Source organism: Pelobates fuscus, chromosome 6 (genome assembly GCF_036172605.1).
Source record: "Pelobates fuscus isolate aPelFus1 chromosome 6, aPelFus1.pri, whole genome shotgun sequence".
NCBI lineage: Eukaryota > Metazoa > Chordata > Amphibia > Anura > Pelobatidae > Pelobates > Pelobates fuscus.
Genome location: NC_086322.1, coordinates 231,538,096 through 231,561,506, shown reverse-complemented (window position 1 = coordinate 231,561,506; position 23,411 = coordinate 231,538,096). Strand labels below are relative to the sequence as shown.

At 40.4% G+C, this 23,411-nt stretch overlaps 1 protein-coding gene across 11 annotated transcripts in view; it reads right to left on the bottom strand.

The window, feature by feature from the left end:
• Positions 1–23,411, bottom strand: part of SRCIN1 (SRC kinase signaling inhibitor 1) — a 506,902-nt gene that overhangs the window by 5,455 nt on the left and 478,036 nt on the right. For 8 of the 11 annotated variants that reach the window (XM_063458818.1, XM_063458825.1, XM_063458820.1 and 5 more), the window contains 5 exons: positions 22,427–22,579; positions 21,289–21,420; positions 18,302–18,382; positions 16,343–17,761; positions 12,801–12,944 (listed from right to left, as the gene is read on the bottom strand). In XM_063458818.1, coding sequence (XP_063314888.1) covers positions 12,801–12,944; positions 16,343–17,761; positions 18,302–18,382; positions 21,289–21,420; positions 22,427–22,579 — 1,929 coding nt within the window. Of the gene's footprint in view, positions 1–12,767; positions 12,945–16,342; positions 17,762–18,301; positions 18,383–21,288; positions 21,421–22,426; positions 22,580–23,411 lie in introns of all 11 variants that reach the window. The other 3 variants (XM_063458827.1, XM_063458829.1, XM_063458824.1) reach the window with 2 other exon arrangements.

Below are 23,411 nucleotides of genomic sequence, written 5' to 3'. Positions count from 1 at the left end.
AAGAATTTCAGCTCCTCTTTAAATTGCGCATTGGCTTAGAATTTGAGTGGTGCTTCATATTAAAAACATATTAATTTCTATGTATTAATTGCAAACTAATTCACGTAGGCTATATTAAAATTTCTTTAAATTAAATGTGCACTAAAGACACCCAGACCACTTTATGTCACTGAAGTGGTCTGGGTGCAGTGTAATTTTAGCTCTAGCCCTGCAATGTAAACATTGCAGTTTAGCAGACACGGCAATGTTTCAATTGCAGGGCTAAATACATCTCTAGTAGTTGTCTTCCTGACTGCCACTAGAACGTGCTCCCACTATGAGAACCAAGTCAGACTTTGTACTCACCACCTACTCAGAGCATTTGATTAGAGGAGTGTGGTACTTGCCACACATAGTCTTTTTTGTTTTCCATTGCTCCTCTATAAGGAGCTTTGAATTGAACAAGAAGACATAAAAGCGATGCCTGCCAGGTGGCTACACCGAGTGAGTTTCGGCACAGGGAAAAAGAGTAAGTTGTGTGTATTCCTAACTCTGTGTTACATTAAATTAAATCTGCTAACCAGAAACTGCAACTATGTTATTGTCATCTTAAAGAAAAAAAAAATTCATAAAACATTTAAAACAATATTGCCAAAAGTTTAATAGTTCTATCAAATGATGGCGTGAGTCCATGAACCGTAACATATGGGTTATCAGGAATAACTCAAGACATTGCTCCTTCATTTCAAACTCCCCATAACTATTTTGTGTAAGACCACGGTTGAGGCACTGAATATTTTTTGTTTTCAACTAAAGGACTGACAGATGGTCCCCTAACCCACTTGCAGAGGGACGAGATACTGAATGTTTGGATGCATTTTAGGCAGCCATGACCCAGGAAGGATCTCTAACAACCATCTGAGGAGTGGCCAGTGAAGTTATCACTAGGCTGTAATGTAAACACTGCATTTTCTCTGAAAAGACAGTGTTTACAGCAAAAAGCCTGAAGGTAATGATTCTACTCACCAGAACAAATTCAATAAGCTGTAGTTGTTTTGGTGAATATATTGTCCCTTTAACTGGAGGGAACTGCCCTCTGAGACACAGTCTCCTCTGCACTATTTATTGGCAAAAAATTGCTTAATATTCACAGCAGTTCATCCATTTAAGACTTTGAAAAAGGCTGTACATGTCTATATCTGCTCATGAGGCTGTAATTAAAGGCTCTTCCATGTTCATGGAGCTCAGAAAAAAATCCGATAGCCACTCTCCCTGAGAAGCATTGTTTGATCTGATGGTCTTGCTTGACCTCAAATATTTTTATTCCCATGACCCACAGCCAGCCTTCTGGTAAGGTTATCTATGTCTTGAGCGACCTTCCTGGTCCCTCAATCATAGCCCATTTACAGATAGAATTCTCATGTACTATTAGAATCAGAGAATGAAAAGAAAGTTGCCTATGTCAACCATCAAGGAGGCAATCCGTATCTTGCGGCTACTGAGTGAAGTATCCAGCATTTACACAAGGAGATGCTTTCACTGATCTTGGTGGCAGACTTACTCCATGAGTTCCATTGGAGTAAGGTCTTTATCTGGACCTCTTTGGTTAGGTAGCGCAGCATTGAGAGAGACCATTGATAAATTAAATGGCCTATTTGTTTATGGTCCTAGTTTATGGCTCCAGGCCATGAGATCAAAGAGCCTCTTCATTTTATGTGTTTACTCTGAAAGTAACAATCCCTAATTTTAGGGCTAGGATTTGTCAGAAACAGGCACCAGTAATGCCTATAATCCCTAAATGGCCATGCCTGACTTGGTTTGCTATGTTAGTGGCGATGTCTAGGCATAGCCCATAAAAGCTCTTGCTATGACCATCTTGTCTTCTCTTCCTTTGTTATCTCGACCTCCAAGCATGGTCTCTTATGGCCTGGAGATTGAGGAGATTTAAAAAAAATTAACAGGGAATTTTAAGATAAGCTCATTTAAACTCTAGTGCAAGCAAAGAAACAGACTACTACAAGGATTAGTGAATGCTCCTCTCACGGTAACCAATGGAAATCTTTCTGCATTCCACAAATTTTGGAATTCTTGCAGGTTGGCATTGGATAAAGGATTGGCTGTATGTACCTAGAGAAGACAAAGACAAACTTCTTCTCTTTTAGTGCAGATGTCACCTCGACATTCAAAACTTTATGCAGATCTGATTTGAATAGTTATTTGTCCATGAAGTCTAAACTTGCTTAAACATTTGCTATTTGAGCCCTTTGTAATCAATGGACTTGTTTAAGATCAAGGATGGCAAATGCAAGTATGAACTAGGAACTCCCAAACCAGACAAAACAATTCATGGATGGAGTGTGTTTTTTTTTTTTAATAATAAAAACAATCCATGCAACCAGAGTCTGGATGCAAGTTCTTTATTTAAATTAGCTTGACAAGAGATTAACCTGCTATGGATTTTCAAGGAGAAGTTGGTAAGAATGCTTAACAAAAACAAAACATTTCTTCCCTTTCTCTCTCATTGGTTCTTCTTTCTTTCCTTGTTGGATTGGTCCTGACAACCCACATGTTAAGTTCTTGGGCTCTCACCATCAAAATAAACAAAAAAAGAAAATAATTTATTGCACAAACATACATTTTAGTTTTTATCTATTCAGAATCAGGAATGTCCCCAAAGAAAGTGGTTTGCCTCCCAGTAATCCATTTTACAGAGATGAGAAAATGTTATGCTTGACTAATAAAGAATTGCCCAGCATGCCCACAGAAATTAAAGTTTAGTTAGAAACCTTTGTTAAGTTTTATGCCACCAATGAACTGCTCATTTGTTTTAAAATAAACATGAGACATACACGTTTAAATCCAAAAATAATTGTACAAAGAAAAGGTCGAATAGATATTATGTAACTGCTTAATTTGCCATTTTACCACTGGAGCTGTGAGAATGTCATCTACTTGGATTAACTTTCCCTGCACACACCAGAACATTATACTACCCCTCAAAGCAGTCACTTGACCAACAGTTTCAATTTGGCAGGAGATTGGCAACATGAATTTTAGCACATGACAGGAGGCTTCATATTTTGCATAACTTTTTTTTTTTTACTATAAAACTCAAGCAGCACAGATCAATAAACATTTTAACCAATCAAAACAAAAAGTAATTACAAATATAGACATCTAGAAAATATAAACGTCAAATCCTGTTTTCCAAAGGCAGAGTACAATAGGCTCAGGGCGAAGATGGTTTCTTCAGCAACATATTCTAAGTTCAGAACAAGACCGGAGACTTCCATCCTGTAATTAACCTACAACAACTCAACTCCTTTGTAATGTACCATTATTTCAAGATGGAAGGGATCCATCTGCTTCACAATCTTCTCCGACCGGTTCACCCTACTGGACCTCAAAGACGTGTACCTCTCTGTCCCGGTAGCTCAGTCTTGCCAAAAATTCTTACGCTTCCAGTGACACTGCCGTCCATGTCAGTTCACCTGCCTACTGTTCGGACTTAGCTTGGCTCCATGGTGCTTCACAAAGCTCTTCAAACCGGTTATGGCTCGCCTGCGATCTGGGCAGGGGCTTGCTCTCAGGCACTATTGGATGCGACCAAAGACATTTACAGCTTCTGTCTCTCCCACACAATCAACACTACGTGCGAAATACCTACCGATAATATCCATCCTCACAGCGGCTTGATACTCCCGACAGTGGCGAGATGGCAGTGACGGGCATCTCCATGAGTCAATCTTCAACAAATTGTACGAATGCAGGGAGTCCTCTAATTATCAACCTTTTCGCCTCACAGACCAACTGCCAACTTCCCATATTATTAAGCTGACTACCGGATCCGGAATGCGAAGCAGTAGATGCGTTCCTCCAAAACTGGCAGAGCCTGGCCGCTTACGCCTTCCTGACGTTCTCCATATTGGCGGGGGTGATACACCAGGTTGGAACCCAGATGATCTCCCTGTTTCTACTGACACTACTGTGGTAGAGAAGGGCGTGGTTCCAGGACCTGATAGAATTATCCTACAATCATCCTCCACTCCTACCATAGTTTCCCATCTTTTGTCCAGTCCTTGTGGGAGATCCCCACCCTCTCATCCTGCAAGAACGACTAGAAGTAGTAGCCTACACAGCTTCAGGGGATCTTGGATCGACAGACGGCTTATCGCAGACCACTAAGGATGTTTTATGGGATTCATGGGCACCTGGCACCAGACAATATTACCCCGCCACCTGGAACAAATTGTCCCAGGCAGCACCTATTCCCATGATTTAAGTTTCCTGTCTCACTTATTCTCTTTGGGTTGTTCATTTTGGCCCATCAATTCCTGAAGGGGCTTCTCGGTCTCGAGACGTAGTAAGACTAATTCGACGTCCGGTTTCTACCGTTTTTTTTCCTCCTCAATTTTGCGTGGTCAAGACGTTGCTTCACTATGTGGAGTCTACTGCTTCTTTACGTGGCTCTCTGATGGGTCAACTTCTTGTGTAATTTGCCAGACCGCACAAACCGCTATCTACAGCTAGTCTTGCAAGATGGGTAGGTTGGCTTCTGTCTTTGGCAGGTGTCTAATCTAGTTTTCCCCACTCTGTGCGGGGCGCATCGGCGATACATGCTTTTTCAACAGGTGCAGGAGACTGCAAATATCGTGTGTTCGCTCATATTTTGTCTTGTTCGTTTCTATATGTTTTCATGCTTCTACTAATACCAATGGTTAAAAATTCTATAGTTTAGTTACTAGTCTACGTATGTTTCATGTTTATAATAATAAATATTGCTAGGATTTGATAGTTTGGATGTATTATTTATCTATGGCATATTTATTTTAATGACTAAATCAGTTTATTATGACTAGTATGATATGTATCCTGGACAACATTGTTTATGTTGCCTTACGGTTATTTCAAGTACCTGTGTTCTTGTTCTTTCAGTATGAAAACCTTCATTTGCTTCCGTTGGGATGTTACTTCCTTACAAGCTACGTTACCTCATCCAAGGCTACCAGATTGGTTCTAAAGTTCTACAGTTTTTTCCATTCCTGTTAATTTGACTATCTACGTTCGCATCAAAAAAAAAGAGGAGGAGTTGGGGGCTGTCCTGACTTATATTTATAATGACTCTTTGTTTTGATTGGTTAAAGTTTCAATTGATCTGTGCTGCTGGGGTTTTATAGTAAAGAAAGTTATGCAAAATGCTCGCCTCCTGTCATTATTAAAATTTAGATTATTAACACACTACGTTAGCATAATCTACAATTTCTTGTTACATAATTAAATGTCAGTGCAGACACCATAACTGCTACAAGCTGATGCCATTAAGCTATGAGCAATTACTGGCTTTAACATATTTATTGAAACTGATATGCAATAGCCTGACCTGGGAGCAAGGCCCCATGTGCCTTAGGTTTCCTGATTTTGGTCTCCTTAAAAAAAAGTGTGACCATGAACAGGGATGCAGAGAAAGTTGCCTAATGACACAATAAAGACTTAATTTATGGTGCCAAAACCGGCCCTTCAAATATATATATTTGTTTTATTATTATTGAAACAAAAGATTACATTCAATATAGCCAGAGTGTGTATTATTTTGTGAGGAATACATACAAGTTAATAACCTTTCACTGCATCTCCTGGCATACTCTTGTTTCTCGGTGGTGGGTATATTTAGTTTTCTATGGTCTTAAGCACAGTGTATCTGCTGGAACCAAGCACAATCTGATGTTCTGGATCCATTGCAGAGTGACCTGCTGTCAGGATCGGGACAGGGATCCAACACGCAGAGCACAAACAGTAGCCAGATACGTATACCGGACCTTAGAATGGCCGGACTAACGTAAGTAGTACAGCATAGAATGGTCAAAGACAAGCCGAGGTCGAGGGTAACAGAAGACAGGTAAGCGAGAGACAAGCCGAATCAAGGGTAACAGAGATAAGCAGAGTAAGGTAAACAAGCCGGGTCAAAACCAAAAGGGATAATAGAATACACAAGCACTGAGTGACTAGAACAAGCTAGAACCACGACAGGGCAATGAGCTAATGAAAGAAGCTCTGTTAAATACCCTGTTCAGAGCAGTAACCACGCCTCCGAGGCGTCCTGATTGGTCCTGCAGCAATTGAGTGACAGGTCGTTCCGGAGGAGTGTCCTGATGACAACTTCCTGCCTAGATGCTGTAAAAGGCAGTCACTCCCTCGCGGCCGGCCTTGCATGACCGGATAGACCGTGGAGAAGGGAGCCATCAGGCCGTCTGGATGGAGGAACAGCTAAGTCTCTACCTCTTTCAGAGGTAGAGACCACAGGTACCCTGACAGTACCCCCCCTCTCAGATACGCCCACCGGGCGGAATACACCAGGGCGAGAAGGGAATCGAGAGTGAAACGCCCTGCGGAGACGGGGAGCATGCACCTCCTCCTGAGGTACCCAACTTCTCTCCTCAGGACCATAACCCTTCCAATCGACCAGATATTGCAGTTTCCCCCGGGAGATTCGAGAATCAACAATGGAATTGACCTCATACTCCTCCTGACCCTCCACCTGAACTGAGCGGGGAGGGGCGATCGTGGAGGAGAACCTGTTACATATTAATGGTTTTAGCAAGGAAACATGAAATGAATTAGGAATGCGTAAGGCATTAGGCAACGCTAAACGATACGCAACTGGGTTAATTTGAGACAGTACCCTGTACGGTCCAATATATCGAGGAGCAAATTTCATGGACGGCACTTTTAACCGAATGTTTCTAGTACTTAACCATATTCTATCGCCTGGAACAAACACCGGTGCTGCCCTTCTACGTTTGTCAGTGTGTTTTTTAACCAGCGTAGAATTGTGCAGAAGGATTTGTCGAGTTCGATCCCACAACTTTCTTAAATTGGCAACATGAACATCCACCGACGGTATCCCTTGAGAAGAAGACTCCGAAGGAAGGATGGAAGGATGAAAGCCATAATTCAAGAAAAAAGGGCTAGAATGCGTAGAATCACAAATGAGATTGTTATGTGCAAACTCCGCCCAAGGAATCAAACCGACCCAATCGTCCTGGTGTTCTGAAACGAAACAACGTAAATATTGTTCAACTTTTTGGTTAGTGCGTTCAGCAGCTCCATTGGACTGAGGATGATAGGCAGAGGAGAAATTCAATTTGATGCCTAGTTGGAAGCAGAATGATCTCCAAAAACGGGAAACAAATTGGGAGCCTCTGTCAGAGACAATTTGGGAAGGTATCCCATGCAAACGGAAAATCTCCCTGGCGAATATCTCCGCTAACTCGGGCGAAGATGGGAGTTTAGGTAAGGGAATGAAGTGAGCCCTTTTAGTAAATCTGTCTACCACAGTGAGGATGACAGTCTGCTTTTTAGAGATAGGCAAATCAACAATGAAGTCCATTGCCAGGCAGGACCAAGGCTTTTCAGGAACCTCTAAAGGGTGCAGAAATCCGCATGGAAGCGAATGAGGTAGCTTGGTCTTGGTACAAACTTCACATGCCCCGATGAATTCTTTAATATCCTTGCGTAAGTCAGGCCACCAAAAATCTTTAGAGACCAGCGCATAAGTCTTGCGGATGCCAGGATGCCCAGCCACCTTGCTGTTATGGAGACAGCGTAGCACCTCCAGTTGGAGAGCGGCAGGAACGAAGTGTCGATCCCCAGGGGTCTGTTTGGGTGCCACATGCTGAAACTTCATGACCTCAGAAAGCAATGGAGAGTGAATCCTGAGATTCGTGTTCGCGATGATATTCCCCTTAGGAACTATGGAGGACAGAAGTGGTTCAGTTATAGTGGATGGTTCATATTGACGAGACAAAGCATCGGCTTTAGAGTTCTTAGAACCAGGTCTATACGTAAGTACATAATTAAAGTGAGTGAGGAACAAGGCCCAGCGAGCCTGCCTGGCGGACAAGCGCTTAGCCTCCCCAATATAAGACAAGTTCTTATGATCCGTTAGAATAGTAACAGGGTGTAGTGTCCCTTCCAGTAAATGTCTCCACTCCTTTAAAGCCTTAATGACCGCTAACAGTTCCCTCTCCCCGATGTCATATCTGCTCTCAGGCCCAGAAAATTTTTTAGAGAAGAAACCACAAGGGTGTAACGGTTTATCCACCCCTAACCTTTGAGACAGAACAGCCCCAACTCCTGTCTCAGAAGCATCGACCTCGAGCAAGAAAGGCAGAGTCGTATCAGGATGAACTAGAATGGGAGCTGAGGCAAAAAGTTCCTTGAGAGTCTTAAAAGCACCAAGAGCTTCCTCAGACCAGAACTTAGTATCAGCCCCTTGTTTGGTCTTATTGGTAATAGGCGCAATGATAGAGGAGTAACCCTTAATGAAGCGCCTATAGTAGTTGGAAAAACCAATAAACCTTTGGATAGCCTTGAGTCCTTTGGGCAAAGGCCAGTCTAAAATAGATTGGAGTTTACCAGGATCCATTTTAAAACCTTCCCCAGAAATCACGTACCCAAGAAAGTCTACCTGAGACTGATCAAAACTGCACTTCTCCAATTTGCAGTATAGACCATGTTGCAGAAGTTTGTGTAACACCTTTCTGACCTGTCTATGGTGAGTCTCAATCTCCTTAGAGTGTATTAGTATGTCGTCCAGGTAAACAATAACACAATCATGCTGAAACTCCCTAAGTACCTCGTTAATCAAATCCTGAAATACTGCAGGAGCATTGCATAGTCCAAATGGCATAACAGTGTATTCGTAATGGCCATACCGGGTATTGAATGCCGTCATCCACTCGTGACCTTGCTGGATTCTCACCAAATTGTAAGCCCCTCTGAGATCTAACTTGGTGAAGATTTTGGAGCCCTTAAGACGATCAAATAACTCGGTAATCAGTGGGATAGGATAGGCATTTCTGACAGTTATTTTATTCAAGCCTCGGTAATTGATACAAGGTCTCAGCGTGCCATCCTTCTTCTTAATGAAAAAGAACCCCGCCCCGGCCGGAGAAGAAGACCTCCTGATGAATCCCTTTTCTAAATTCTCCTGAATATACTCTTCTAGAACCGAGTTTTCCTGAACAGACAAAGGATATACATGGCCCCTCGGAGGCATAGTCCCGGGTAGAAGCTTAATTTTACAGTCAAATGACCTGTGTGGCGGCAAAGAATCGGCATTCTTCTTGTCAAACACTGCCCTTAAGTCTAGGTAAAGGTCTGGTATTTGTCTTTCTGTGGACTGAGTAGGATTCTCCTGTATGTTAATATTAGCTAATGGAGAAACCTTGCACAAACACCGATCCTGGCAGCCCTGGCCCCACGAGAGTATCTCCCCTAACTCCCAATCGATAATAGGGTTATGTTCTTTCAACCATGGATACCCCAGAACTATGGGAACGGAAGGAGACGAAATGAGCAGAAGAGATAACTTCTCCACGTGTAGGATACCAACATTTAAATCAATGGGTATGGTCTCACGAAAGATAACAGGGTCTAGTAGTGGTCTACCATCTATGGCCTCAACGGCCAAGGGTGTCTCCCTTAGCTGGGATGGGAAATTGTTTTTACTAGCAAAGGCTTGGTCGATAAAATTCTCAGCAGCACCGGAATCTATCAAAGCCATAGCCCTTACTACTTCCCTCCCGCAAGTTAAGGAAACTGGTAGCAGAAGCCTGTGATCTTTATAATTAGGAGTAGAGGACAATATAGAAACACCCAAGGCCTGTCCTCTAAAGAGACTTAGGTGCGAGCGTTTCCCGGGCGGTTAGAACAGTTCGAGAGTAAATGACCCTTAGCTCCACAATACATACACAAACCCTCTCTTCTCCTGTACTGTTTTTCCTCCTCAGAGAGGCGGGTATACCCTATCTGCATAGGTTCAGGAAGCAAAGATACCGTGGAGTCAGGACTTGGAAAAGCGGGGGCTAACCTAAAAGAAGGTCTCCGGTTCCTCTCTCGAGTGTTCTGTCTCTCTCTTAAACGTTCATCTATACGAGAGATGAACGAAATTAAATCCTCTAAATTCTCGGGGAGTTCTCTGGTAGCAACCTCATCAAGGATTACTTCAGATAAGCCATTCAAAAATACATCCATATACGCCTGCTCATTCCACTTGACCTCTGACGCCAGAGACCTGAACTCTAGTGCATAATCCACCAGTGTTCGGTTTTCCTGTTTCAGACGCAACAGTAATCTGGCTGCATTAACCTTTCTACCTGGAGGGTCAAATGTTCTTCTAAAAGCAGCTACAAAGGCGTTATAGTTATAAACTAATGGGTTATCGTTCTCCCATAATGGGTTGGCCCATCTCAGAGCTTTCTCAATAAGTAGGGTGATAATAAATCCTACCTTTGCCCTACCTGTAGGATAAGAGCGAGGTTGCAATTCAAAGTGGATACTAATTTGGTTTAAGAAACCACGACACTTCTCAGGAGCCCCACCATAGCGTACTGGGGGGGTAATGCGAGAAGAAGCACCCACTGTGGCTACCTCTAGACCTGAACCGACAGGAGAAACAGGGGTATTACGTATCTCCTCTGGTGGGTTATTGGCAGAGATAATAGAGCCTGTAGCGCAAGCGCCATCTGATCCATTCTGTGATCCATGGCCTCAAACCTAGGATCAGGAGAAGCCAGCTGACTGTTTGTACTTGCAGGATCCATTGGCCCTGTCGTAATGTCAGGATCGGGACAGGGATCCAACACGCAGAGTACAAACAGTAGCCAGATACGTATACCGGACCTTAGAATGGCCGGACTAACGTAAGTAGTACAGTATAGAATGGTCAAAGACAAGCCGAGGTCGAGGGTAACAGAAGACAGGTAAGCGAGAGACAAGCCGAATCAAGGGTAACAGAGATAAGCAGAGTAAGGTAAACAAGCCGGGTCAAAACCAAAAGGGATAATAGAATACACAAGCACTGAGTGACTAGAACAAGCTAGAACCACGACAGGGCAATGAGCTAATGAAAGAAGCTCTGTTAAATACCCTGTTCAGAGCAGTAACCACGCCTCCGAGGCGTCCTGATTGGTCCTGCAGCAATTGAGTGACAGGTCGTTCCGGAGGAGTGTCCTGATGACAACTTCCTGCCTAGATGCTGTAAAAGGCATTCACTCCCTCGCGGCCGGCCTTGCATGACCGGATAGACCGTGGAGAAGGGAGCCATCAGGCCGTCTGGATGGAGGAACAGCTAAGTCTCTACCTCTTTCAGAGGTAGAGACCACAGGTACCCTGACACCTGCATGGATTTTGATTGGATAAACTGTGCTTCTGACCAATGCCCTGCTTTCAGATTTTTGGATATATTTTTCAAATTCATAACTACTTTTGAATAAACTTTATATTTAAATATTTGTTTTCAAATATATATAAAAATATCAAATATGACATTAGTTTTCAAAATATTAAATCCTTTCAAAAACGTATCCAAAAATATTAAACCGAGGCCCTGAGTTGGCTACCCCATAAAACAAGAAAAAAACCTTTGGATCAATAAAAAAAAGGTATTTACTTTTATGTATGCAGTCTTTACTTGTATGTACATATTACAGAAACATACACACAAAAACTAGAATACATATGTAATCTTTAATTTTAAATAATATTAATTGATTACTACATTCCTTTAAATTCATCCGATATACTTCCTGATAAAGGACTAACAAATTGTGAAATAGACAGTCCATCTGATTAGAAAAGTAATTATAAAAAATATATATATATTCTATATGCATAACTTTGGAATTTACAGTCTGAATTACACACATTTAACTAAAATCAAAAGTGAATTCAAACATTTTTGAGACAGTTTCTCAAACTCTTGGTGTATTTCTACTGAAGTAAGGGAAGGAAGGAGATTGTTTCAGAAAAAACGGATTTGTATCAGTCAATTCTCCTGGATAGAAAAGGATGTTATGAGGACTACTTATTTTACCAGGGATAACCTACAAAAAGATTTGCAAGCTAGTGGAATTTTTGGCGCTCGTATTCTATACCGGTGGCTGCTTGGGCTCCCCAAACCAGAGTCTCTTTTTTCTGGTAGTGTAGTTAATGTGCAAAGAACGGTGCAGGGAGGCATCGCCTGTAGTATTGTTCTCAGATCCAAGGCAGTATGTGTCTCTTTTATCTCTTTTTATTTTCTTTTACCCTGTTCAACACATACAGAGAGCACTATATTCTGTTCTCTTTCACTCTCCTGTATACTGAGGATGTCTGACTGCCAGACTGCGGCCCAACAACTAAGAACACTGGGAATAACATCTGCATACAAGCACAAGGATTACCACCATATCCACAGATGGGGTTTGTTCAGTCCACGTGCATACATCTGGAGCTGAACATAAGCTCCAGAAAATTGTAAGTGCAATTAGTTTTTTCATATTCAACTAGAATTTACAACATACTACACAATATTACGTTCTCTCTTCTTGTGCCACATACTGCCTTAGATCTGAGAACAATACTACAGGCACTGCCTACCTGCAGCCTTCTTTGTACATAAGTTACAAAAAGGTTGAGAAACAATGGGCTTTATTCACACATCTAATAAAGGTGAATTGAAAGCTGAAATCGCAAATAGAGTTCTATTTCCAAAACAGCTCTTTTAGCTTGAATATTGCAATTTGGTTTTCTGTTCTTAATTTACAATCCAGTGTAAAATGAATACAGAATCAGATGCCTTTGTAAAAGATTAAAATACCCCACTAAATAGTTAGTAAATCTGGTGCATTACTTGAGGCCACTTACAAACCTCCTCCAATGATAGCAGGTATACAACATTAAGAACAAAGACTAATGCAGGGTTAACGTAATTAGGAAATGTGGAAGGTGTCCCAGTAAGTGCTAACCTTGTGTTCATATCTTCTCTAGAGATAAACTACCTGCTGGTGGCCCTGGATCCTCATGTACTCCATCCTCTGCTTGGAGTGTTTGTTACTCTTATCTCCACCACTCTGCTGGACCACCTTAAGCCGAGAGCCCACAGGGTTCACCATCTTCATTGGGGGGATGGACACTCCCCCACTCTAAGGAATTGAAAAGAGTCAGTTAAAACAGGAAACATAACTGGTGGTTTCTTTTTTGTTATTTTGACAATCTATGCTCGGTACAAGCTGGGCAACCCAAGTGGATTCCAAGATCTGGTCAGCACTTCCAAGTTTTATGCATGTTTTATCATCTGATGTGGATACTTTGTGTTTATTTAAAATGTAAAATATTTGATAATTAATAAAAGGAATTAGACATTTTAGCTATGAAGAAAGGTTAACAAATGTAAACCTCTTTAGTTTAGAAATGCATCGCCTCAGAGGGGATATGATAATATTATACAAATATATTTGTGACTAATACAAACCATTGTGTGGAAATCTATTCACAAACAGGACTTTACATAGGACACGAGGTCATGCGTTTAGACTGGAAGAAAGAAGATTTAGCCTAAGGCAAAGGAAAGTTTCTTTTACCGTAAGAACAATAAGGATATGGAATTCTCTGCCTGAAGAAGTGGTTTTATCAGAGTCCGTACAGATGTTTAAACAGTAACTAGATGCATACTTGCAAAAACACAATATTCAAGGATATCATTTTTCAATGTAGGCTAAATGTTTCTTGATCCAAGGATTAATCTGACTGCCATTCTGGGGTCAAGAATGGCAGTAGTTTGCTGCAAAATTGGAAGTGCTTCAAACTGGGTTGTTTTGCCTTCTTTTGGATGAACAGCAAAAAACAAGTGTGAGGAAGGCTGAACTTGATGGTCACATGTCTCTTTTCAGCCTATGTAACTATAACTATGAAGGTAACAGGCAAGGGGGAAGCTGAAGAAACCCCTAGCTTCAAGGCGTGCAAAAGAAAGCAAACTGGCAACGTTTATACTAAGTTTATTACATACTTTTCTTACTTTATTTTAGTTTGTATATTTGTATTAAAGTGTTTACTTGTGGATTTAAATCAATGTAAAGTGATGCATGTCCCTTTAATATAACTGTAAATTATGATTTTTTTTTTCTCTCATATGAATTTCTAAATAAAACCATCCATCTCTGAGAAGCTTTGCAATGAGAGTCATTTCCAGTGCTTCTCTGCAAAACAAAAGCATTTGCTTGCACAATCTTCAGCACTAACAAACTTTATTTTGCAACTATATGTTCCCCATCTATTACAGCACCTTGTATCAGCCATGACAGGGAGGCTGATCACAAGTTATGAACTAGATCAGTCCATATGTCATACAAAGGCAATTCCAATAAACACAGGTTGCTAGTTTCTAACATTGTGGTGATTGTGTTCTAAAGTCCCTAAAAGAGATTAATACACACAAATGTGTTGTAAATACGGATAGGACACACTTACTGTGAAGCTAAAAGGTGCAGTGTGTTAATGCCTATTCAGATCTAAAAAGAGACCATTATGAGCACTCCAACACTAAAGCTTACATTAGGGCACTGTGTGTAGGTGTATGTGTTCATCTTGTGTGTAGGAGTGAGCTGACTCTTAAGGTGTAAAAAGTAACCTACTGTATGACAGTGTAAGTAAGTAATAAGCATGTGAGTAAGGTGTAGCTGGGTAAGAAGTCTGTGAACTTGCCTTTCTGTATGCAGGTATACCATATTAATCATCTAATCTGAACAAGAACTCTGACCATGCTCTAGCATTTAATGTGAACCCCTGAATCTCTTACAATGTATATATTGTTTGTATGCCACACAATGAATTAGAATTTTGAACATTTCAAAATCTGCAGACATGGGTTATCTCAGAACCAATTTTAAAGACTTTACATATTTCTGAGCTTCTGACATGACTTTACAGCTGCTCTTTCACCAAAAATAAACCTCATCATCTAATCTGCTTCTATTTAGCTCCATGTGTCTAAATAATTTATTTTGTTTTTTTCCTCGAGCGCACTGATTTTCATTAAATACATAAAGAGCAGACACTACTTTTTAAAACTTGACAATGGGCGGAGCTTAAAGCACGGCATTGTTCTGTTGCCAATCAGATTTACCCATAATTTATCAGTGATATCAATCCCACAGAAGGGCAAACAGCAGAAATCATGGGCTAAGGAAAAAGATGGCTGCGCCCAGGTATTGAGATTAAGCACAAGGACTAAAAGATAATACATAAAAAAGGAAAGTAACAAGGATGTAATATAGTATAATAACTAAGGTACATGGGCATTAGGAAAATAAAAACAAAATAAAATTCAATGACAGGGTCAATTTAAAAATATATATTTATATATTTCTCTAAGGTCATGTTGGGCTATAGCTGAAACATGTTGAGGTACAGGCGAAAACTTAACAGAAAGGGGGGTACTGAGAAATAATTCTACAGCCTATGAATAACAGGAAATCAAACTGGATTCCACACATTCTCAGTCACCAGGGGAGGGGTGAGTGGAAAAGAGGTTAAGAAGACAAGGGAGCCATATACGAAAGAGTACAGTAGTTAGATAGAGGGAACAGATGAAAGATGTATTGATAACAGTCGCAAGCTCATAAAGCTATTTACTCTTGTATCTTCATACAGTGCCTACCTACGAAGATGACACACTTCACTAAATAGACCATTACAGAGTAATTGAAGCAGCCAAATCACAGACAAGAACAAGGATAAAGAGCAACCACTTAATTACCAAAAACAAGAAGATGAAATTAACGTTATTGTTATTAAGAGGTTCCTCAAAAAACACACAGAGAAAAAAAGATATGCCTAAAAGAGAAGTTTTAACACTATATCAGAAAGAGTTACTCATCAGGAAGAAAATTTAAGAATAAGTATTCAGTTGTGCAGAAAGAGATCTTTCATCAAGGGGATTGTTTGTCACTTCAAATATTAAGGGCTCACTTCCCGTTCACTGTAGTAAAACATGTTCAAACTGGAAGCGTTTGTCTCCTGAGTCACAGAACAGTAATAATGGACACTTCCTTCCCAAGGTCAAGAGGACTATTGTAGCTCAGCCATCAATTTTGTGCATGATTTTAAACTTAGATCAGTTTTTATGCTTAACTAGTTTCTGTTGAGCCTTGTGATTTTCAGTAAAATTAAAGGCTATCAAAAAAAGGGGGCGACATTGGGTGTAGGGCCCATAAGATCTTAGCGATTTCTATGTCTCAGCCAGACTGATGTATCATGATGTAGGTGTTAAAGTGGTCATACCATTCGTTGTGACCCATCAAGCCAGAACTTAGTTTAATTCATAGCTCATTCATTCTCTATGAAAAAGCTCAGATCTTGGCCAATTTGTGTTTTAGGTACAGGTGCGAAGAAAATATAAAAACATTGTTTTAATGCTACCAGCATATGATAAAATGCATGGCTTCATTGAAAGTTTAACTGGCTCCAATCTAAACTCACAATTTACAATTATGAAAGGTGGAAGTGTCTAAAAGATATGAAAGAGGAAGATGTTAAAGTGCACCTTAGTGATTTGTGGTTTTGGAAGCAAAGGTGGTTTGGTTTTGGCCAGTGAGATACTGCCCACACCCTCATCTTCTTTCTGCAAGGCGGGACTTTTCCCTGTTGAATCACTCCCATTCACACCATGTAGATCTAGTGAGCCCAGGGGTCTTGGCTCAGGATCCACTTGTTGTTTGAAAGCCTGCAGGTTATTCTCAGCAGGTACAACCTGGCTAAAAACGTTTTTTTGCTTAGTGCCAATTTCACTTATGGTTATTTCAAGCTCTCTGATGCTTTCCTCCAGGCTATCTAGCCTCTTGTATGTATTCTTACAAATGTCCATACTCCTCCAAGCCACATGAGTTTCATCTGCGATCATTACATCTTTGGTTACCGTAGGGATATCTTGGGCACTTTCTTTTAATTCAGTTGCAATTTGCATTGTTTTCTGAACATCAATGACTCTCAGTTTAGAAGTGTATCCTGACTGAAGGAAATTTGACAAGGCAATGCTGTGTAGTTTAGGGAACTCTATTTTATTGTGCTTTGTTGCTTGGGGTTTTGCTTTTGGATCCTTTCCTTGCAGAAGTCTTGGTTTTGGCACTGGAGGTGTTGTTTTTGACAGAGTCCACAGATCATCATTTGTGAACTGCTGAGTCTGACCTACAAGGTCTTGAGGTGAACTCCGACCAAAACTCCTTTTGAATTCCTCATTTTTCAGTTCAGCGGTGACCTGTTCATGCCGACATCCATCATGCCCTCCAGACCAATCCTCACACTTTGTTATCTCCCACAGTCGTTTGTAAGCAGTTTCAAGCATCACTGGTTCTTCAAATACAATAAGGACAGGTTTGTCATCAGGTAGGGCAGGCTTGCTATCAGGTAAAACATTCAAATCTTCCTCTAAAAGTTCAATGCATGCTCCACCAACAAATCTCACTTGTATCACTCTCACATCTTCAGTTACCTCTAATTTGTTCTTCTCTTCTTGTGTTAAAGAGATAATATTCTCCTTTGTGATCATAAATCCCAATATGTGTTCTCTGGGCTCCTTATTATGCCAATCCAAGGAACTGTCCCTGACCAATTCTGCATCTTCAGAGTCAGATGTAGCTTTGAAATAGGACGAGACAGATACTTGAGTATCTATACTTTCTTGGCTGTTCTTACACAGAGGTTTGTGCTGGGTTCCTACAAAGCCCATACTAAACTGCCCTGATTCTCCAGTGCCCGACTTTGTATCTTGAGCATGCTCTAGTAATTCTGGATATGACCACTCAACAATATCTTCCACTGAAAAGTTAAATATTTCAGCTTTTCCTGATTTAGAGCTATCCGCATCCTCCCTGGTGGGAGAGGGAGGGTTAGATGTCCACTCTGTTAATATAATCTGTGGCAGGGAGGATATCGTTACACTGACTGATGTGGGATCAGGCCATCCCTAAAAAGGACCAACAAAAAAAATGTTATAACAGAACATTTAACAATGATAAATGATCCAACAAACTAGTCATTTTACCTCATAAAACAGAGCTATGCATATGCAAAAAAATAACACTGTAATGGTTACTTTTATGAGCAAATGCTTAAGAATGCCTTAAATGGAATGGACAGGAAACTGATAACATTACACTTCATCTTTTTAATACATGCATGTGGGTCTACATGTCCTAACAAGCCAAGGATAAAAACCAGAACAGGCTACTCTATATCATATTAACATTCTCAGCAGTTTTACATTTGGGAAAGGCCTTTTTCTCAAATTAGATAATTATTAGCACCCATTGCTATTTTTTAGACTGAACTGAAACATTTTCAAATTGGAAAAGCCAAGAATGTCCTGTGTATAAAATGGGCTACAACATCTTCCAGTGCCTAGCTTTATTTACAAATGAGATATGCACATCAAATATTCCTAATGCTGTGGGCTATAACTTCTGGTATCAATTCTTCAACTTGAAATTCAACCCCAAACTCTTACCTTGGTCTGGGGATCTAAATGAAGACTTGGAGGTGTAGGTGCTGTGTCTGATCTTTGGTCTCCCCAGTTGGAGTCTGCAGCCTGCCAGGACATGATTTAATGGCTCAGAATGCCATCAAATAAAACCATGTTATTGTTATTAGAGGGGAGAAAAAGAAGATATGGGCAAGTTCTGCCAATCCCATTAAAGAGAAAAAGATAGAGAGTTGTATCAAGCCGCATAGTGAAGGCAGAGAGAAGATAGAGGCATGTAGTGCGTATCTGAAGTCAGCACAGGACAGGTGGCTGATGAGGTAGTGGCACTGTTAGATTGTAGCTTGATGTTGAAGATTGAAGGTTTAATATGATGAAAGAGTTCTGAGTCCAAGAATGACAGCGAGACAAGGGGTTAGATTCATAATCCAGAATAGAGATCCAACATATACATCTGGTGAGTTCAGTAAACATCAAGAATGTGTTTTATTTCCTTATCTCCATGTGCTGTGGGATGGATTTCTGTCTGTAGGTGTAACTGCAGGTACTAGAGATATCACTCTAAGTATAATTTTGGCACGATGACATATACAAGCTGAAATCAATACCCCCATAACAATTAAGCTCAACACTCCTATGTAGAGAGTTCTCAACTTATCCAAAATGTACATCATAATTTAATGTCTATCATTATACGTTTCTGTGTTGTCCGTTATTTATGTGTGAATATCAGGTATCGTAAGCATCAATTGTGGGTCTGGATACAACTACATTAATTATTTAATTCATTACAACCTTCAGGAGTTAAGGGAAGGCTAAGAACCAAGCAAGACCTGTGGAAACAGCATCTCCATAGGTTTCAATTTAGACATTAAGGAATATTCTACCGTGCAGATTGTCCAGGACTGATCATTATTGATTTGAAAGATTTTGCTTCAGAACTATAAAATCATTGGGGGCATGATCTCCCATTTTAAGATTCATGGACTTTTCAAGATACCTCTGAGCTGTAACCGTAACTGCAGTATGATATGTCATCATTTGAATTCATAAACATTTATTTACATAATTATTTCTATCATGCATGGCCAAAAGAGAGACCCATGTCTGCTGAAGAACTACAACTACCATGACTGTTTGCCAGACTTAAGGTTCTAAATAACAGATTGAAGTAGACTGCTAAGCTACCACTGATGTATCAGATTGTGTTCCTCTCGAAAAACAAAGTGAAGTCTTTCGGACAAGGTCTAGCTTACAGTGTTACTTTTTGTTTTTGTTTTTATTTCCTAGGTGCTTGCTTTCTTATTATATAAAAACGTTATCTTCAACATTCGAAGTTCATTCTTTAGAGCTGTCCATTCACTGCAAGGCGATTATTGGTTAAGTCCTTCCTCACTGCATTACACTGGAAGAATATTATTGAAAGGTATTTAGGCAGGGATTTGATATGCATAATATGTTTTAATTTTAACACTAGATTGTAGTGTGCACTGCCAGCAGTTCTAGGGGATAGCATACCATACAACAACAATAAAATCTTATATCCCAAAAGAATAATAATTAGTTAAAATTAGATATTAGAGCTTCCTTGTAATGTTTTTTATTTATTTAATTCTATATATACCAAAAAGTTATTTTAGGCATAATACCCTATAAACTCAGTGGTGCAAAATTGTCCATTTTAACACTAGGATAGAGTCCTCCTGCTTAGTATATATCATTCAATTATTGGGGTTTCATGCTATTTCATAGCACTAGATCAATATATCCTGGATATACAATAATTTCTATCAATGCCTAACACAGTAGGTTGCTGACTACATCATTACATGATGTCATAGTGTAGTTTCCGTAAGACATTACATCTGTGATGTCACAGGGAATGTGATTCTCCTGGGAGTGACTAGGACATCGAGACACTGAACAGATGTACAGGAAACATGAACACGAGGCAGAACAAACTAGTAGGAGGCATGAAGGGTACAAAATACTCCCAGGTAGGTAGTGATATAGTATATTTCTCTCTTTCTATGTGTATATATATATATATGTTGATGTATTTATGATATATATTTATCAGACTGTCAGGAAAGACAAAGGTGGACTTGCCAGGGCAGGCTTATTGTGAAAATAAAAAAGGCTGAATTGCTGGCAAAGGTATTATATGAGTGAGAAGAGTTGGAGAAAAGGCAGGGCACACAAAATGTTTGTAGTAGGTAAAAGATAGTTTCCAAAAAAAGAAGCTTGTCTGAGAGAAGGAGAGGACAAAACACAGATGGGGAGGAAGGATACGAGGAAGAACAATCTAAGATGGAATACGTTAAGTCTAGGAAGGTTTAGTATTTCATTTCACTATCCGGGAATCTTCTAAACTCAGTCATTATATTACTGGATTGTAATGTTGTCATTTTCGTAGAGCACAAATCCTAATCATACCATGTAAATAGGTCTCCATTTATCACAACATATTTTGTATGATAAAATACAGCAATAACCTACCCTATTCTTATCCACTGCTTCTTAGAACTGGACCATTATGATTGCCATCAGTTAAATATGTAGTTGGCTTCAATTATTTATGTTATTAATACATACATTAAATGCATGCAGGATTTCTGCAGGTAAATTGATAGATCAAGAACAATATAAACCGCATTAGCTACAGACACAACAAACACTTCCTGTATAGAAACAATGTTATGCCCAGCACATGGTTTATTTCACTGTCAGAGGTTTGATTCCAGGGCCATATACATGCAGTTAACAAAGTCCCTGAGCCTGTTCAGCAGGTGTATGGTGGGAGCAGGCAGCATAGCTCTCTGTGATCCATGGCATTAGTAGGCTGGTCAGAATGCAGGCTGAGTTTAGCTCCACTGGTGAAGTGAAGGGGACAGAGAGCAAGTGAAAGGTGTTAGTTGGTTAACCGAGAATTAAGAGGAAAAGGAAAGTGAGGGAGGAGATGGTGAGAAGTGCACAGCAGCTTGGGACAGGCTGCCCAGAGCGCGAGCTGTTACCTTCCATCCTTCTGGTGCAACCATGGCCTCATTGGACCACAGCTGTGCTGGTCGTGGCAAAACATGAGATGTTGCTGTGTGCTCATAATGCAACTGAGGGATAAAGTGGGAGCCAGAGCTTCTCTGGAATACCTGAGGAGTCAAAATACAGCAGGATGGGAGGAAGAAAACCCACACATTTTTAATCATTGGCAGCTACAGCCCCAGTGTCCTCCCACAAAAAAAGTTTCCAGGCATCAGATTATTCCAGTCTGCATAAACTTTGACCAGAGGCACAAGAGCTGAAAAACCTGCACAACTGTTAACGATCTTTTACTCTAGTAATTTATTATAGTCTTGAATATATATATCACCTAGTCTCACGTTTGCCGATTAGAATGTAATGTAACTGTAGCACATAAGACATAGCACCAACGGCATGAGCTAGCACTTGGGAGAGATGTGCAGCAGCTATCAGGCAATGACTGGGCTCATGAGTGAATGAGAACTTCTTGCCCTGCATCTTTTGAACCTTTCTGCAGACGGACAAGATTATAACATTTATTTTAAAACATTTCTATTTCATTGCAGTTCCTATACAAAACTATATTTAAAAAAAATTAAGGCCATTGTACAGTTACAGTGCTAGTAGTGATCAGAAATCAAGATATTGATTATATTGGTATTTACACGGATAAACAATTCATGAAAATTGTGTAGTGTATTCGGACATGAGACTGTATACAACTGACAACTTAAATATAAAATAATAATTTATCTGGAGATTTTTCCAGATAAATTTTTCCATTTCACAGCCTGAATAAGTTTTGATCACTTTCTAGGATTCTTATTGGCTTGCTGGAAAAATGTAAAAGATAATTGTGAATCAGTGATTAGGGAAATAGTTCCCTGACATTGTATGTGAGATTTCCTCTAATGCAGCAGAAACATGAAGACATACACCGTTTTAGCACTTTTTAACCTGAAGACTGCCTAATGCTCACCTCAAGCATTCTTTTATTCCGTGTCTAAATCCTTTACTAATTCCATCAAACTCCTATTCCATTACTGCCATCTCTGAAGAGCAGAGTATAGGGTAAGATTCAATGTACCTAGATACCAAGATATTGTGTCTAGCTCTGGAACCAGTAGCACTTACCTCCAACTCTGCTATAATCCGATCTTCATCGTCATCGTCCTTAATGCCAGAGCCAATAATTGGAGGGGTTGAAGCTGGGCGCACAACCTCAGATACTGTACGGCGCAGCTTGACTTGTGGCTTTTGGCTTTCCAACTCCTCAGAGTCTGATTTCTAGAAAAACAGACTTTGTTTATAACAGGTATTCTCTAGCAAACACTTTATACCCTTCTGTAGTGAGCTTTCAGTATATCAGGGCTTGACAAACTTGCTTGGAATCTAGGAGCCAGCTAGAAAGGTTAGGAGTCAGAGAAATCAACGCCAAAAATACAATTCTTTAAGGGACACTATAGTCACCAGAACCACTACAGCTTAATGCAGTTGTTCTGAAGTCTATATCCTGTTCCAGAACGCTTTTCAATGTAAACACTAACTTTTTAGACAAAAGGCAGTGTTTACATTGCTGCCTGGTAACACTTCTAGCGACAGTCACTCAGAAGGCCTCTAGAGGTGCTTCCTGGGTCAGTGCTTCACAATGTGCATCCCCTACGTTAATGTTCCCTGTAGAGATGCATTGATTCAATGCACCTCTATGAGAAGTTAAACTGGCGCAGTGGCATTTTGCCGTGCATATGCAATAGTCTGCCAATGCTTTCCTATGCCGAAGCATTGGATTGGCTGAGATTGTCAAGATTGATAATCTCAGCCATGGAGGTGGGGCCGGCCGCAGCGTCATCAGCACGGCGTGGGGAACAAAGGTGATTAAAAACACTTTTCCCATGTGATTGTAGGGAAGACACTCACAGATATACAGACACACAAACACACTCACATACATACAGACACACACACACTCACAAGTAATTAATTTATTTAAATGCACCCAGCCTCCTTACCTCTGGAGAGCTGGAGTAGATAGGCTTTCCCTGGGGTCCAGTGGGGCTGCTGTCAATTCTCTACTCGGCTCCCTCTCGTGCACTGTTTAGTGAGCCGGGGCCGGAGTGAC